The 16099-nt window shown below is 42.9% G+C and overlaps 2 protein-coding genes across 5 annotated transcripts in view; one reads left to right on the forward strand and one right to left on the reverse strand.

Annotated features, from left to right (window-relative positions):
- The window catches only part of zdhhc8b (zinc finger DHHC-type palmitoyltransferase 8b), a 68792-nt gene extending 58548 nt beyond the window's left edge, over positions 1 to 10244 (reverse strand). The window contains exon 1 of the mRNA XM_035165177.2: positions 9168 to 10244. Coding sequence (XP_035021068.2) covers positions 9168 to 9271 — 104 coding nt within the window. The 5' untranslated portion in view covers positions 9272 to 10244. The remainder of the gene's footprint in view (positions 1 to 9167) is intronic.
- A 135-nt stretch (positions 10245 to 10379) lies between these two features.
- pgam5 (PGAM family member 5, serine/threonine protein phosphatase, mitochondrial) lies at positions 10380 to 15373 on the forward strand. Of its 4 annotated transcripts, none has more exons than XM_035165178.2 (6): positions 10380 to 10904; positions 12030 to 12202; positions 12419 to 12544; positions 12828 to 12922; positions 13800 to 13933; positions 14830 to 15373. In XM_035165178.2, the coding sequence occupies exons 1-6, from the start codon at positions 10672 to 10674 to the stop codon at positions 14978 to 14980; spliced, it is 912 nt and encodes a 303-aa protein (XP_035021069.2). In that variant the 5' UTR covers positions 10380 to 10671; the 3' UTR covers positions 14981 to 15373. The 4 variants fall into 4 exon arrangements, with proteins under 4 accessions (XP_035021069.2, XP_035021070.2, XP_035021071.2 ...); XM_035165179.2 differs by having other exon boundaries at positions 13803 to 13933; XM_035165180.2 differs by having other exon boundaries at positions 12834 to 12922.
- Positions 15374 to 16099: the final 726 nt, after the last annotated feature.

The following is a 16099-nucleotide window of genomic DNA, read 5'->3' on the forward strand; positions in this document are numbered from 1 at the left end:
TGGGGGCTAAAACCTGCATCAACTGAATTTTTGGGCCACTAGGGATCAGTAAAAATGAGCTAAAAAACATAACCCTTTAGGCTCGATACATGTTCACAGATTTGTTACTTATTTACACAGAGAAAATACCAAACCTGAGTAAACATAATTATTTGATGTTACTATAAAAAATGAAAATTCTGACTGTAGCAGCCCCAGTGGTAGAATAGAGAACACATAAAAATCACATCTATTTTTCTAATGTATTTCAATTTCACATGTTCTTACCAAATTTAAATCAGAATTACTTGAAAAGTACTATAGTCACAATGAAAATGTTCACATACACAATGTTGATATCTGCACTGGTTTCAGAATCTCTGTGGTTACTACTACTGTGGTACTGCACAGGCGAATCAGCAGTGGCTTTGTATCTCCAGCCTTCAATTCACTTCTTCAGAGATGCGGAAGACCTGCCCTCATAATCACAGAGTCTATCTGCCCGTCTTCCTCGGTGACCCAGAGATGGACACAGCTACACTCTCGTAAACACTGGAGGCCTCTGCCTGCTGCAGACTCTCTTGATCTCTCAGAAAGCCACACCAGCCGACGGTGTTAAGACCAAGAGCTCTGTTTCTACTTATGACCAGTCATGGTCTCCTTCTGACAAAACAACACGAGGGGAAACAGGGTGGAGTCACCCACGGAGGGAGAGGCTGGAGGTCTAAATTAATCCCACATGTTCCCCCCAAGAGGAGACTCTCCAGGCGGCCTCAGCTCATTCAACTGGTAGGAGGGTGGTGGAGTACAGCAAACTCCAGAGAGCACCTCGCTGCACTTTTCCCGCACTTTTCGCCCACACACTGCTGTGCACTCAATCCACATGGATCCATTTAGCCCAACTATGGCATCACAAGGCACAATTTACTTTTTTGGCAAGCAGCAAAGCTCCACAAATTCACTGTTTCAGAGAAACCAGAAAGGTATTTAAATAGACACGGAGAAAGGAGCGCAGTCACGAGTCGCAGTAGAAAAACGACTCTAAACGTTTCTCCAGGTCCAAAGATGTGGAGGACAAATGACACATTCAGAGTTTGGTAGAACGAGAACAGGCTTCTGTTATAAAGCACTGTATTCTGTTAAAGCTCAATATTTACTGGGAAATCATGCGAGAACATGATGCGCCATAATGAATCTTAATCACCTGATGTTGCAGATTAGGGTGTTTGTGATTTTATCAATTTATAATAAGTCACCTGATAAAGAAGTGATATAATGCAAACGGAGGATGCACTTGGGAAAACGAACACTGACATTTACTTGATGCCAGAACAAACGGTTGCTCTTACGTAGAGTCAGGTAGGCGTATTACCGACCAGATATGGGGACTAAAATGATAGAGTTACCAAACGAGGACAACGTGCCTCAACATGTAGCTTAATGACACTTTATTTTGGCACCAGTTTGTGTTTTTGTGGAATGTAGTGTAGTCGCTTCCCCTGCCCAGCAATGTATAGTTCAGTTCCAGAGAGGATCTGTCAGCATTATCTTAACCTGGCTGGGATGGAAAGAGATTAGACGACCTGGTCTTTATCTCTGCGTCTCTTTTACTCATCCATACTGATAGAGGACTGCTTTGACTGTATGGACGCTCAACCAGCAGCCTGCTGCTCATTTGAAACCCTGAAGGATGGAAGACAAGCTCAGGATTACTTGTCTCTAGTGTTTTAAATTTGTCTTCATGAGCCACTAATTATACCACAGGCTGACACAAGCAGGAGAGGTGATATTTCACACCAGACGTAATTCTATTAGTGAGATAACAATAACGGACAAATGAAATGAACCACTTTATTTTTCTGCAGCTCCCATTGGCATCATTCAGAGATATTTAATGGACTCCTGGCCTGATGAGAAACACTACTCCACCACAGCTTTACTCTGAGAAGGCACAACAGCTGGACATACCATGCCTCGACAGACAAACTGATATATGGTAGTTCCCTGCTATGGTTTGTGTTTGTGTGTGTGTGTGTGTGTGTGTGTGTGTGTGTGTGTGTGTGTGTGTGTGTGTGTGTGTGTGTGTGTGTGTGTGTGTTCATATTTAGATATATTATCTGTTTGGCATTGGTTAGCCCAAAAAAAGGCCCATTCAGGTCTCTTCAGAACCACACTCTGTTGGTTCGTGATTAGATCAAGACATTTGTCAGGAGCTCACATTTGATCCCATTACTGTCAAACTGTGACTAAAAATATATACACGAGTGATAGAGTCTAGATTCAGCCCCTTGAGTTCCCGCTGGAACAACACCATAAGTTCACCTCCTTTCTTCACCGTTTCCTCCTGCAGGCTCCACCCAGGCACCACCCCTCACCTCAACCAAACAGAGCAGGTCCAGAACTGGATAGATTTAAATTTAGACCAGATAAAGCTGCTAGAAGAAAAGCTGCAGGATCCAGTCATCAAAATCCTATCAATTCATCTTGATGAGGACAGAAACGTTGCACTAATTCACCAAAGTCACTGCTATTGATCCTTTGGGGACCATTAATGTCTGTATGTAAGTTTCATAGCAATCCATCCAAATATTTCTGTATAATTCAGAGTGACGGATTCACCAAATATTTGACAAACCAATCCAAAGAGCCAGGCCACTAGCACAGTCATTAACCAAGCTTTGTGTTGTGGGTATACTGTTCAAACAGATATACATCAAGTCAAAAAAGCTGACGTGATCAAAATCGTTTTCGAGGACAAACATATTGGAAGATGTTGATTTTAGTTTTGCCCGTGAGTGCAACCTTTGATTACAACACGGTACTCTAACTGGGATGAGTGCAAAGTAATTCATCTGCACCGACCTTCCCATTTAGGTACTGAGCTGAAGTTATCTGAAGGACTGCTAAGTCCTCAGAGCACTAGAGTGTTACTAGAACGCTATTTTCTGTTAGAACCGAGCTGAGCCTGAAAGAAAATTAGCCGAGCCCGACACAAACTGACAGGCAATCTGTTTTTGTGTCCGACCCGAGTCTGCCGTTTTCCCCAACGAAGTGTAAACAATTTGTAGATAGCCTAGCCAATGTGACCGAATCCAACCTGAACCTGAAATCGTTTCAAAATGTTTGTCTTAACCCGGCCTGTCTTGTTGAGTCCCTACAGGTTCAGGTTGGGTATCCACATTCTACACAGCACCACTCCGGAACCGCTAGATCTACCAGTGGCATATGGGTAATTGCAACTGTTTAGTGTCTGAGTTCTTTATATAACCCATTTAAAACACCAATCAGCAACAACTTTAAAACCCAATACCTGTTTTAATGCTGTGGCTGATCGGTGTAAAGGAAAACCACAGAACGCTTTTGGATTTAAATAGAAAGACCTGAGATTGAAGCTGTGTGATGGTATCAAAGACAGAGAGAATTAAAAAGGTCTGTATTGATGAAACTGGGGGATGGGACACAAGGACAGGACTATTTGAAACTTCACCGTTAATAGAGTCAGTCGCTCCGAGTTAACCACCACTACACAGTGTGGCTGCTCTGTCAGCTTAGACACTGTGAAGCAGCAGAGTGTTGGTCAATGAGTAATAATACCACAGGTTGGAACCAAGCCCTGTGGTAAACCATAACATATAATAAGAAAGAACATTAACCATAAACCACCAAACAGGCTAAAAATATTCTGGCATAAAGCAATAAGACACTTAAGCAAAAAAAGCTAAGGGTCAATTTATAATTCCTGCCTTATCTTCTGAATTAGCCCAAACTGAAATAAGGTTCCTGCTTTCATTATTTCCTGCCCTCTTGAGTACTTTCTGAGAGCAGAAGTGACACAACCCTGAACTGTGATTGTCAGTCGCCAGACCCTCACTCCACGGTGCTGATGGATGACCAAGGCCCAAAGAGGGAATTACATCATTATCTAATCTGACAAAGCGAGGAACGCCGCACCTATAGCTGCTGCTGGTTTTATCCTAAGTGAGAAAAAAAAGGAGATATCTCTACAAACCAGCTGACTGCACCACATGGATGCAGGCCAAGGGGGATGTTTTAGCTCTGATGAGCTTGTACATCTATCGACTACTTTTGGCCTCTTCAAAATGATCAAAGTTTTATCCTGTGTGACATGAGGACAGGATAGCTCCTTATCCACCTCAGCGGAGGAGCTGAAACCTAAAGCTGTGACAGCGTGGACACAGAATATTTCTGTGAATGCTTCTGATGGCAAAATGGGTCGGACATGTTGAAGACAATCTTTTTGTAAAGCTTACTTGGAGATTAAAGTTGTGCAAGCACGTCCATGAGTCCTGTTCACTAAATTCACATCAAAAGGGCAAGATTCTCTGGTTTCTAGATTTGAAAGATGCTTTTTCACGAGTGCAAACAATTAATGAGCTGTTCGGGTAAATCAATGACATATGAGTTAGTAATTCCCCCCTCCTGAGAAATCCTCTGCCATTGCATCATCATCTCAAACTTGAACACACATTTAAATAAACAAACTAAAACCAAATCAGTCCCAGTGCCATATGAGCAATATTTAAAACAGGCAGCAAAGACGGCCTGGCCCCCGCACTGAGCATAAACAGGACAAGTTAAACCAACAATTCATTGAAGTATAGTCAAACACAGGACGCCGCGAAGCCACTAACGTCACACAGGAGGAAGGAAAACTGGCTCTAATGGACACTAATACCAAGCAGTGAGGCATAAATGATTACAGGCTTGTTAACCGAACCCCTTGACAAAAAGACGACAGCAGCTCAGCATACATAATCATACGCAGGACGCGGATTAGGATCAATGAACCAACATTCAATTAAAGTTTTAGACCTTCAATTAAATAGAAAGGGGAAACCGTGATGTTACAGCAAAGAGAAGCGGGAGTAAGAAGATTGTACGCTCAGTGGGAGATCTAAGAACGTGTTTACCCACACAACCGGACATGGCCACATTATTATTGAATGTAAAATAAGTTACATACAGTATGAAAAAAAAAAAGGGATGTGAACTAATCCTGGTCCACATCATAAGCACATAAATCGTCTTTCCTCTTAGAATTAGCTTACAAACAGGTTAGTTAAACCCAGCGTTATTTCACCAAACCAAAAAATGTTTGCTGCTACAAGGTTCAACATTAGAATCTCACAGAAAATAGAAGAAAACTGACATATTTGACGTTACGGCAGCAATGTTGTAACTATAGGAAGTGTACGGTAACCAAGTTTGCTAGCACTGTCTTTTATTCAGACATTTCTCTTGCACTTTAACCATCTACGTTTCTTTAGCATGTACATGTCAACCTAAGAAACAAAATGTGCATTAACTGTGTTATCCTCTATGAACAAAGTAGGGGGCTCACCCAGCAGAATAAGTATAAGTGGAAGTATGCCTTCTCTTCATTTTTATAAAATATTTTATTTCAAGAAAGCAGCTTGGCTAATGTTAGCTAATGTTAGCTAACATTAGCCAACGAAACAGGCAGTATCCCTCATTTTACTATTACTACTCAAAATGAGATGTATACAGCTGATGCCATTGTGGAACTCATGATATGATATAAATACTATAAATGTTGACTTAAATAAGGAGGGTGAAGAACCTTTCTGTTGTGTTTCAGTTTTAGTCTAAGTGCACCATGTCTCTCTCTGTATCTTATCTTCGATTACCAGAAGAAGGCTACACTTCTACTTTACTTCTAGGATGTACTTGGTAGTATACTCCTATACTGGTACTGGGATTAGAGGTATAGAGACATTACAGGGGAGGCCTGGATGAGCAAGGGGGAAATAGAGAGTGAAATCAGGTTGAATGAATAGGATTTTGCTGGGGAAATAAACAAAGGTTTGCTGGTGCTATTGAGCAACTTTATTAAAATTCCACTTGGATCATTTGTTATTAGATGTTCCCCCAAACATTGTTAATGATAGATGAACATTTTGAGGTGGAGAGATGTTGGGTGTTTAGTTTTTTTAAATTCCTGAAGTGGGGCATGTCTGAACCACTGTCATACTGTAAACATTTTGTTCCAGGTTCCCCCAAACATTTTACAATAAAACAGCTGCTCTGTGATGAATCATGTAAAATGGCTCCGTATGAAACCATTTACCATATGTGTACCACCATATAGAACCCAATGATTAGGAACATTTTTAACAGTGTATCGTGATTGACTATCAACCTCTTCCCATCTTTTCACAGCTTGTCACTCTCTCCACTAACACGCTGGAAATTCTGAATGGAGCACAAATACAAAACAAAGCATGCTTTAGGATATGAATGAAGACTGATTCCATGGATCTGAAGTGAAAAGGAGGAAACAGATGTGGAAGCTGGAGATTAGATTCCTGTCAGGCTCTTTCTGCTGCACAGCTCTGCTCTCAGTCTGGTCAAATGCCACCGTGCACTCTGATTATTTAGCCGCCACAAACACAAAACTGCTGAGCACGTAGGTCTTGTCCAGATGATCGGTGGATCGATCCATACATCTAGCCATGCGCACCCTGAAGTGTGGACTATTAAACTTGGCATCAAATGAGAACGGCCAGCCTGGCTGTTCTGCTTCCAGAGCAGGTTATTCATTTGGCATATGGTCAAGGGCAGTGATTAAGCCATTCTGAGCACCGCCGCACTAAAAGGTGGAATAAAGCTTCTTTAATGCAGCCATATGGAACAGGGACAGATTTATATATAGTCAGTGCTCCAAGTTATTGATCCAGATATGACTGGGATTATATTGTGATCGCTAAACCAGGACTAGAAACTTATCTTCAGTATTTCTTTATGATGAGTGATGAGTGGTCATGCTGTGTGTACATAAATAATTCTGTACTAATGTGACCTAATTCAATCTCTGTGGGGAAACACAAACTGTCAGACATCCGCAAGCCAAACCCAACGCTGTGTGTGTGTGTGTGTGTGTGTGTGTGTGTGTGTGTGTGTGTGTGTGTGTGTGTGTGTGTGTGTGTGTGTGTGTGAGTGTGTGTAGTGCTGACCCCAGGTCTCATCCTCCGTTGCCCACATGACACCAAGTGGCCTGTTGACAGCAGTGAGACCTTTAACACACTGCAGCCTGGGAATAAAAAAAGATTTGTGTCCCTGGCGCTCTGCTGTACATGAGTGCACATGAGGTAGTGATATAGCTCTTTAGTTTTACTCCTGCATGTCTGCATCCAAACCACACTGGCAATATGAATATTAAAATTTCTGCTACTGTTGCACTCAGTGCATGTTATTCTGATTAAGAGACGTACATGTAACACAAAAGGTCTATAACTGTTCTGCGGCTAGTAGTGCTTATGTGTAGCCCTGCAGCAGCAGCCTCAGACTGGGTCCAAGATAATGGATGGAATGGATGTGCGTTTGATAATGAGGAGGGATGTCCTAGTTTGGACGTGCACTGCTCCCCGGGGGGTTCCATTATACACAGCTCAATCCTCTGGGCCATTTTTTTAAGAGGAAATGGAAGAGGAACAGACTACAGTCTTAATCCTCACCCTCACACCATCTGCTGAGGGGGTGAGCCTTAAAGTGTAGAGTGAACTGAAACTAATAATTCAATAGATATTTATCAGCAACCTTTCTGACTGAATCTCTGATCCCAAATTAATACATTCATAGATTCACAGATCAGGATTTGATGAAGCAAAGCCCTGGACAGTACACTAAGAAAGGCTGGGATTTTTAAAGATACATCCTACTGGCACATCCCACAAACACCATATGTCTCGCTCGGTCACTGACCTGAGAGTGAGAGTGCAAAACCACTCATAGTGCAGCCAAAGCATTTCTCTATGTCTTCATGCATTTGTCCATGTGGGCCAGATTTTGCAATGAATACATCTTGCTTACATTTTACAATTGAGAGAAAAAAATGTAATGCAGATGTGAAAAAAAGCAATAAATGATTTACAGCCAGAAAATTCACACACACAACATTAGATCATCAAGAGCTCATAACATACGACATGTAAAGAAGAAAATGCCTTAGAAACTAGATGGATTTCTTATGGTGCCATTTTGGTGAATCATCACTGCGTCCAACATGTCTCCCATTGGTCACTGTGACATATGGTCTTTAAAGCACTGTCAAACATCCAATCATCAGAGAGCGAGGAATCACTGCTGCAGTTTGATCCCTCTGCAGACAGTGACTCTATATAGGAGGAATAGTGAGTGATCTATGCTTCTTACAGTAGTTAGTCTAGATCAGACGTCATTCATAGAGATTTTCCGTCCCCCTCATGTGTCCTTGTCATGACGTAGATTACACTGATAATCTGCTCACCTGGGCGGGTCAGCTCTGGAGGAGCATGTACGTGAGGATGATGATTCACTCTCTGCTGTCATCTACAGCGTCACCTCTGCATTCATGTCACATTATTATCTCCCTCTATTATCAGGTGGAGTGAGTGGGGGTCCTTGGCAGTGATTGAGACCCTAGCCGATAAAGCTGTGTGACTGTGTAATCATCAGCTGCTGAGGATGGAGCACTATCACCAGCTCATCTCCACACTTGAGCTGAACGGAAATCTGCTTAGGGAGAGAGGGAGGACCTGTTGTTCTCGGGTCAGCAGACCACACATATACACACGGTAGGTGGGGCACGGTGGGGGATTATCTGAGTCATAGCTTTGGGACCCCTGCAGGACCCCACTCTCCCAACAACCCCTCACCTAGAATAACTAACGCCTCTTGTACGAGTGGTGTGACACTGTAACGATCCCAAATGAGTGGGAATCAAACACAGCCGCCTACACGCACACACAAACACACAGCCGCCTGCTGGCCCAATGCAACCATTTTAATTGTACCAACAACTGCCGGCGGCGTCTCTTGAATGGAAAGTGAGCATCTACAGGCCCATGAGCTGTGCTCCTCTCCTGCACGGCCGTGGCTTCTTTCTAAACTTACACACTGGAAGTTTGCCCTGCAGATATAAATCCCTGAATGATGTGCGTGGGGCTGCAGAGGAGAGGCTGCATCTGAGGCTGCTCTCTGCAAAACCCAATTCCCAACTGGATCAGACACACTCCTCCGAAAACAACACTTACTCCAGTTTAGTGAGTGAATCCACCCATGCAAACTTCAGATCCACTCCTGTGTGTGTGTGTGTGTGTGTGTAATCTGGAGACACAACCCTGTGCATGCACATGATAAGGGGAGAAGAGGAGGCGTAAAAAACTTACGTGAAAACGAAAAATAAAGTGGTGGACCCCACGAGCAGTGTGGCAGCAGTGGACACCGGGATGTATTTGGTGGGTTTAAATCTCTTTCCAGCGCTGGTGGGCATTCTGTAATTTCCACATTCCTCTATTAATTATTCCGATTGGAGGCGCATGTAGGAAGAAAATAAAGGAGGTCCAGGTCCGGTGGGGAAGGCCTTTTCTGCGGGTGTGAAAGGTACAAGCAGTCCGTGTGTGCTACCGATGAAGCCGCATAGATCCTCAGAGAGAGAGAGAGAGAGGCAGGAACACACGGGGCTGGAGCTCGCTCTCTCTCTCTCGCTCTCTTTCTCTCTCTCTCTCTGGAAGCCTGGAGATCCCACCCTCACGGTCCAACCCACTGCTGAGGTCACTGAACCGCTCGAAAAGGTGGAGCCTCGATTCCCTGGAAACCCTGCAGGCGTCTCCGAAGGAAAACTGCCCATGTCGGCTGCTGGTTATTCTGCATTTCATCGGGAGGCATGGATCGCTCTTCAGTCATTTTACCCGCGAGATTCCACGATCATCTAAATTTTGTCAGTTTCCCCTTCATATACACACGCAACTATTAAAACCAGTGTTTATTGAATCTACAACGTGTTTTAAAGTTGAGGTTAAATCTGTGTTTCTGTCGCCGCAGCCACCGGCACCAAACTCCATTCAGGTTATGCCAGTTTTACGTTGCTTCGCTCACCCACAAGTGCACACACGTGATCGGTGCAGATATAATATATTTCACATTATATCTTCTTCAACTCTTCATTCCGGCTTGGTCATTGCACATCAGTCAGCGCGTTTTCAAATGGAAATCCGGTTATTAAAATGAACTTCTCGCTCCTCTCACCGCCTCCTTTAAAGTTTGAAAATGATAGTAAATCATGTGATGATTTGTGAGACTTAAACTGTGAGCCAGTGTTTTCAAAAGGTCACACACCTCACAACTACCTCGAGTGCTTTGATATTACTTATGTTTCTTCAATCCTTTCTTTTGTTACTACTTAAATATGATATAATTTTTCATCTGCTGTCTTTGATTTGAGATTTTTTATTATGTGACTTGCTATCTTTCATTTATCATTATCATTATTATTATTATTACATGTGTGGGTTTACAGTGCCTCTTGCAGTTATCACTCCAGATTTAGGGCTCAGAGCGCCCTCTTGTGGCACAATTAAATGTATGTGAAGAGCGAAGTCGAGGCTTTTTTTTTGTCTCCGCGGGCCCCCGTACTGTTTGTAGGACACTAGATTAGCTTGCTATCTGTTGGGCCGACTGTATTTTTAGTTTGTAGCTTAGCGCCGCCACCCCGCAGACGTCTGTGCCGCAGCTTTCACTTTCACTTGCTCCCGTCGGACAATCGGACGCCATTCGTCCAAACAAAGCCGCGGAACACTGAGGACAGGCGGCGTTGCGTCTCGTTAGCGACCCGTCGGAGCTCAGCTAATTAGCTAGCGGCAGTGTGCTAACCCCGCGGCGGCTCGCAGGACGATGTCGTACAGGAAAACTTTCCAGCTCATCTGCGGGGTCGCCGGAGGCTCCGCCGTGCTGGTGTTCGCGGCCGCGGCTGCCGACTCCCGCGGGTACTTCGGGGGGCAGCGCGGGGAGGCGCCGGGCAGCCGGTGGTCCAGACTGACGGTGCTCCGAGCTGCGCAGCCGGCGTGGACCCCTGCCAGCCACACACCGGCCCCGAGCGGACACGCCTGGGACGTCAACTGGGACAAGTGAGTCGATCTACCCGCGTTGTGTCCGATCGTTTCCGCGTAGCTAGTTGTGGTGCACCGGCTCCATTGTTAGCTCAGTTATATCCGTTCAGTAGCCGCCTGTCCGCGATGGTCAAATGAGGTTGGCTTCAGTATAAGAAGATGTTGTGCTACTATGGTCTGGCTCGGAAAACTGAATCTAAAACATTTATCTCTATATATGTTTAATCAATGTGAATGTAACTAAAGGCCAAACGCCTATAAATATATGTAATGCAAATACAATTTAGGAGATACGACACATAAATGATCTACCTCAGATTGTCGTTTTGTTTAATAACAGTAATAATCATAATATTTATCTAAACACAGTTGCAAGATACTACACAAGATAAATGTAAAATATTAAAGGCAAACAACAGGTAACAAAGCAATTTGAGGACTACACAGCATTGGAGCACGAATAGAAAAATATAAAATGTCACGATAAGAAAAGTGTAAAAACAAGGGAAAACAAAACATTGGAAAATGATTGAAATAGTTAGTAAGATCGGAACCAGAAAACCGAAACCTTTTAAAAATGTGTCTTTAAGAGAGATTAACAAGAGGACAAGGATTCTGCCAGCGGAGATTGTTTTAAAGAGTTCGAACCCTGACAGATAAGGCCCGGTCACCTTTGGTCCTCAGCTGGTTAAACCACAACCTTCTCTCAGGAGCAAAAGTTCTGTCTTGAAACGTAACACAAACATCAATGCAACATTTATTGTGAAAATGATTGATATCCGCTGATATCTTGATAACATGATTGGCCTGTTAAACTTAAACTAAACATGTTGCTAAATGTAATAGTTTTAGATGCATGCCGATTCTAAGGAAGGATCAAGAGGATTTGTGAGATTCATGATCCTTATTCCTCGAACTACACTAACTACTGACAAACCACACATCTATAAATAGAACATTTTCAAAATAAAGCTTGGCGTTGAGAATCTTCAAAACTAAGTTTATGGAAGTTCCTCAGAGTTTCATGCTGATCATCATCATAAATCATAGTTGTGTTAACCCAGATCTCCATGCTTCAACGTAACCACTAAACCAACCGGACAAAGCCTAATCTGAAAATCACTGCGTCTTAACTGTGTTCAGGAGAGACCCAGCTTTACTGTCCAATGGGAAGAAGAAAGAGAGTGTAACCGAGGACCCCAGCTCCGAGCAGGACAACGGCAAACCCAAAGCTACACGCAACATCCTCCTCATCAGACACTCCCAGTACAACCTGAGTGGAAACAGCGACAAGGAGAGGATCCTCACTCCACTAGGTCTAGTTGTTTTTCCTACATGAGTGGGGAACCACACAGCGGTCTGGGGAGTAGTTTCAGTCAAAGAGGTTAATGTCTATGTTTGGGACCAGCCCCATTGTGCGGGAGACAATACCTCTTCTCTTGCCTGTTGTTCCAACCAAAGTTTACCGGCCATCTTGGTGTCACATCTGACAAACAAGTCCTTTGTTATAATGGCTGTGTCTCTACTCCCAGGTCGTGAACAGGCTGAGCTGACGGGCCAGAGGTTGGCAGCGCTGGGACTGAAGTACGATGTCCTGATTCACTCCAGCATGGCCAGGGCCACAGAGACGGCAAACATCATCAGCAAACACCTCTCAGGTAGTGGAAAGACCCGACGTTCACTCAGCCTTATAGCTTCGATCATTTGTAAGGTTTTTGAAAAGTCAAGTGTTTCGCTATTACTCTTTTAAGATTACAAACTTTACATTTCCATACTGTAACTATTATATTCATTTGACATATTCTGTTGTTGAAATTGTCTGTTGTCTCTGAATACACGACCCTGTTGGGGGGAAAAAAAGCATACACTATAGTTGGTGCAGAAACGCTGAACATCTTAAATGTATACTTACATTTTGTCCTTGTGCTGAATGTCTTACGGGTCTAGGAGTGGAGCTGGTGAGGTGTGACCTGCTGAGGGAGGGCGCACCGATTGAGCCGGTTCCACCCGTCACTCACTGGAAACCTGATGCTGTGGTGAGAGAGGCTGCATCCACTCTGCCGCTGGAGTGGGCTGTCGGCCGGATTTTCTGTATTTGCTTTACCTTGTTCAAGTAACTTTGTGCCTCTCACGTGTCTGTGCAGGCGTTCTGTCAAGTGACTGTTCAGGCTTACAGCTGCAAAATTAGCCAATGCATTCAGTGCAATGCCACAGGAATGGAAATAAGAAGAGTTCATTTCCAAAATGCCAACGTTACAGGGAGTCACTTTCATTATCTTCTACCATTGTTAGATCAACAAATGCTAATAAATATTTAGTCGGTACATGTTCTTTATAAGTCATTTTTATGCAGATAGATATTAAAAAAATTCCTAGATAAAAAAATAATATTTCATAATAATATTTCCCAAAACACTGCCCTGAGAACGCTGGATAAACCCATTACCTTCAGATATTGAACTTTATTTTCCCTTGGGAAATCTAGTTTTCACTGCCAGTTCAGTACAGATCAACGCAAATAGGCACTTCAAAAGACACATTGAGTTTGAGTTTTTAATCCTGGAAAACTTCCAACTAAAATCTTCAAACATGGTATCACCATGACAGAAAGCCACAAGTCAATTACACTTACTTTTACAGGATTGTACATGAAACATTTCTTGTTAACATGTTATTCAGTAAGGCCTCTCCTGAAATTTGTTGGACATAATTTGATCCAGAACAATCCAGTTGTCTGCAGGACAAATCAACAGTGACTTAAAAAGGAGCATTTCTATCTGGTTGGTCATTTTGGAAAGAAGCTCTTTCTCCATTCCTCACAGTGTACAGCAGCATCATGTACTGACTGACGGGTTCTGACGGAACCTTTTTCACGTGACAAAGCTGGCTCTCAACCTCTCTACCGTCCTCCAGCAGTACCATGAAGACGGGGCTCGCATTGAGGCAGCCTTCCGCCGCTACATCCACCGGGCTGACCCCAAGCAGAAGGAGGACAGCTATGAGATCATCGTGTGTCATGCCAATGTCATCCGTTATTTTGTCTGCAGGTTTGTGTCGTCATCGGGCAACGTGGCCGCGGTTCAGGCCGCGGCCAGAGTGTGGGCTCCTGCTTTGCTAACTGTTGTGTTAATTCTGCCTCATAAGATCCTTAGATTGAATTTGTGCTTTAGTTGTGTCACGCTCCTAAAGGGAAAACCCTGTTTAATGTAAACATGCTAACTGCTACACACAGACGTGTGTATTTCTGGGTGACTGCTCGTCCCCTGCTTCTGGTCGATGGGATATTTAGTGAAGCTCGACCGTACAGATTTTTCGATGATGATGCTGATACAATTATTAGGGAGTAAAAAAAATCAGATTTTGATATTTTGGCAGATGTCAAATATTGTTTAAATGGCAGTGATTCCTAAGATGACGTAATCAAAGCCATATGACAAAGAAAGATAATTATCTTTCTTTATAAGAATAATAAAATAAAGGAGTCTGACAGGAATAGAGTGTCACACCTCTGCTTGTCGTGGAGGTGTACTCAGCTCTGTTGTGATCCGGATTTTCTTGATGATCACCCAGTTTACAGTTTAAACATAAACCAAAACATAATAAAAAAGAACAAAAAAGAAAACACAAATTTTTATTTTAACCTAAAATGTAAACAAGTGCACATCCTTTCTGCATTGTTTATTCAGTAAAACGAAAGATTTCTTATCAGCAGCATAACATAAACCGCTGATACAGATAAGTCAGTGAAAGGCTCATATTGTACGATATGATCAATAAAATATTGGTCAGGCTCTTACAATTACTACACCTAATTACTTAGAGGAGTTTGATGTCCTCCAAATGATTATTAATCTGACAAAACCACACACAAATAAATAAGTGCCCTGTAAATATATAATTTTCTCATTACTCAAATGTTCCTATCTTTCTTCTGGTCTCTCAGGGCCCTGCAGTTTCCTCCTGAGGGCTGGTTACGCATGGGTTTGAACAACGGCAGCATCACATGGCTCACCATCCGACCAAGTGGCAGGGTGGCCCTCAGAACTCTGGGAGATGCCGGATTCATGCCCCCAGACAAACTAACGCGGACCTGATGACTCCCCCACACACACTCGCCGCAAAGTTTCTGGGACTCAGATCGGCCGCAGGGTCATTTTCTCCTTAAGTGTCTTGAAACATACTTTTGATGTTATTATTTTGTATTTGAACGACCATCATATAAGGAGAGACTGGTGGTGGTGTTGTGGTTACTTCAGTGCCATAGGATACCAGAAGTGGTTAACAGCTGCATAGCAACTCCTCCTGAATGTAACTGAAGATTTTTACACGAGTGATTGATTTTTAAAACCAAAAAAGAAAATGAAAGTTGTATTTGTATAGCTGTTGTAAACGCAAGTTGTGCTGTTAGCTTTACTTGTCATTACAGTTTACTGAAGTGAGGATTGTGTTGTAAGGTGCAGCTGAAGTAAATAAAAATATAAATTGAAGTCTTGTTTTTTTCACAAGTCCTTTCTCGCCGATGCCACAGAAGTAAAAAGAAAAGCACGTGGAATCGCGGCAGTAAAGTAGGAGTGATGTTTTTATTGGTTAGTTGAAAGCAAAGTAGATCTAGACGTACAGAAAGAGAATTCACAAATTAGTCTTTAAGAAAGTACAGAATGCTAAAAGCACAAGAAGCATGATTTAAGTCGATTAGGTGCATTTTTGCAAAGTTCCACATTCAGAAACATTCAGAGACCAGAGTTTGATCCGACGTCACCTGAGAGCACGAGGATGACGATACAATCAGCTCCGTGAAGGAGGTTGTGCTCTCAGATAAAGGATTAGTTCACACAAAAATGTTTACATTCAGAACACTTGTTTCTCTCAACCTAGTCGCAATCTGAATATTGATGATTGGCTTCTTTGTTCTTAATGTAGCTGATTACTGGTACAGCAGTGAATTTATTCCTAAGTTAGAAGATACTGTAGTTTTGATACGGCAGGTTTTGAACTATTCGTTAAACATGTTAACATGGGGAACTGGAGGGACCTGCCATGAGTTTACCACTCGCCAACTTGAGATCCATGACATTGTTCTGGATGTTAAAGCTCTATTAAGCAGCAATTTTCTCCTGGGCTTGGTTGTAACATTAGAAATTAACACTGAATCAAATAACTATTTGTGAAGTGAAATGGGTCGTGAGAACTGCCGATCTCACTGGGCATCAAAA

Source organism: Hippoglossus stenolepis, chromosome 9 (genome assembly GCF_022539355.2).
Source record: "Hippoglossus stenolepis isolate QCI-W04-F060 chromosome 9, HSTE1.2, whole genome shotgun sequence".
Taxonomy (NCBI): Eukaryota; Metazoa; Chordata; class Actinopteri; order Pleuronectiformes; family Pleuronectidae; genus Hippoglossus; species Hippoglossus stenolepis.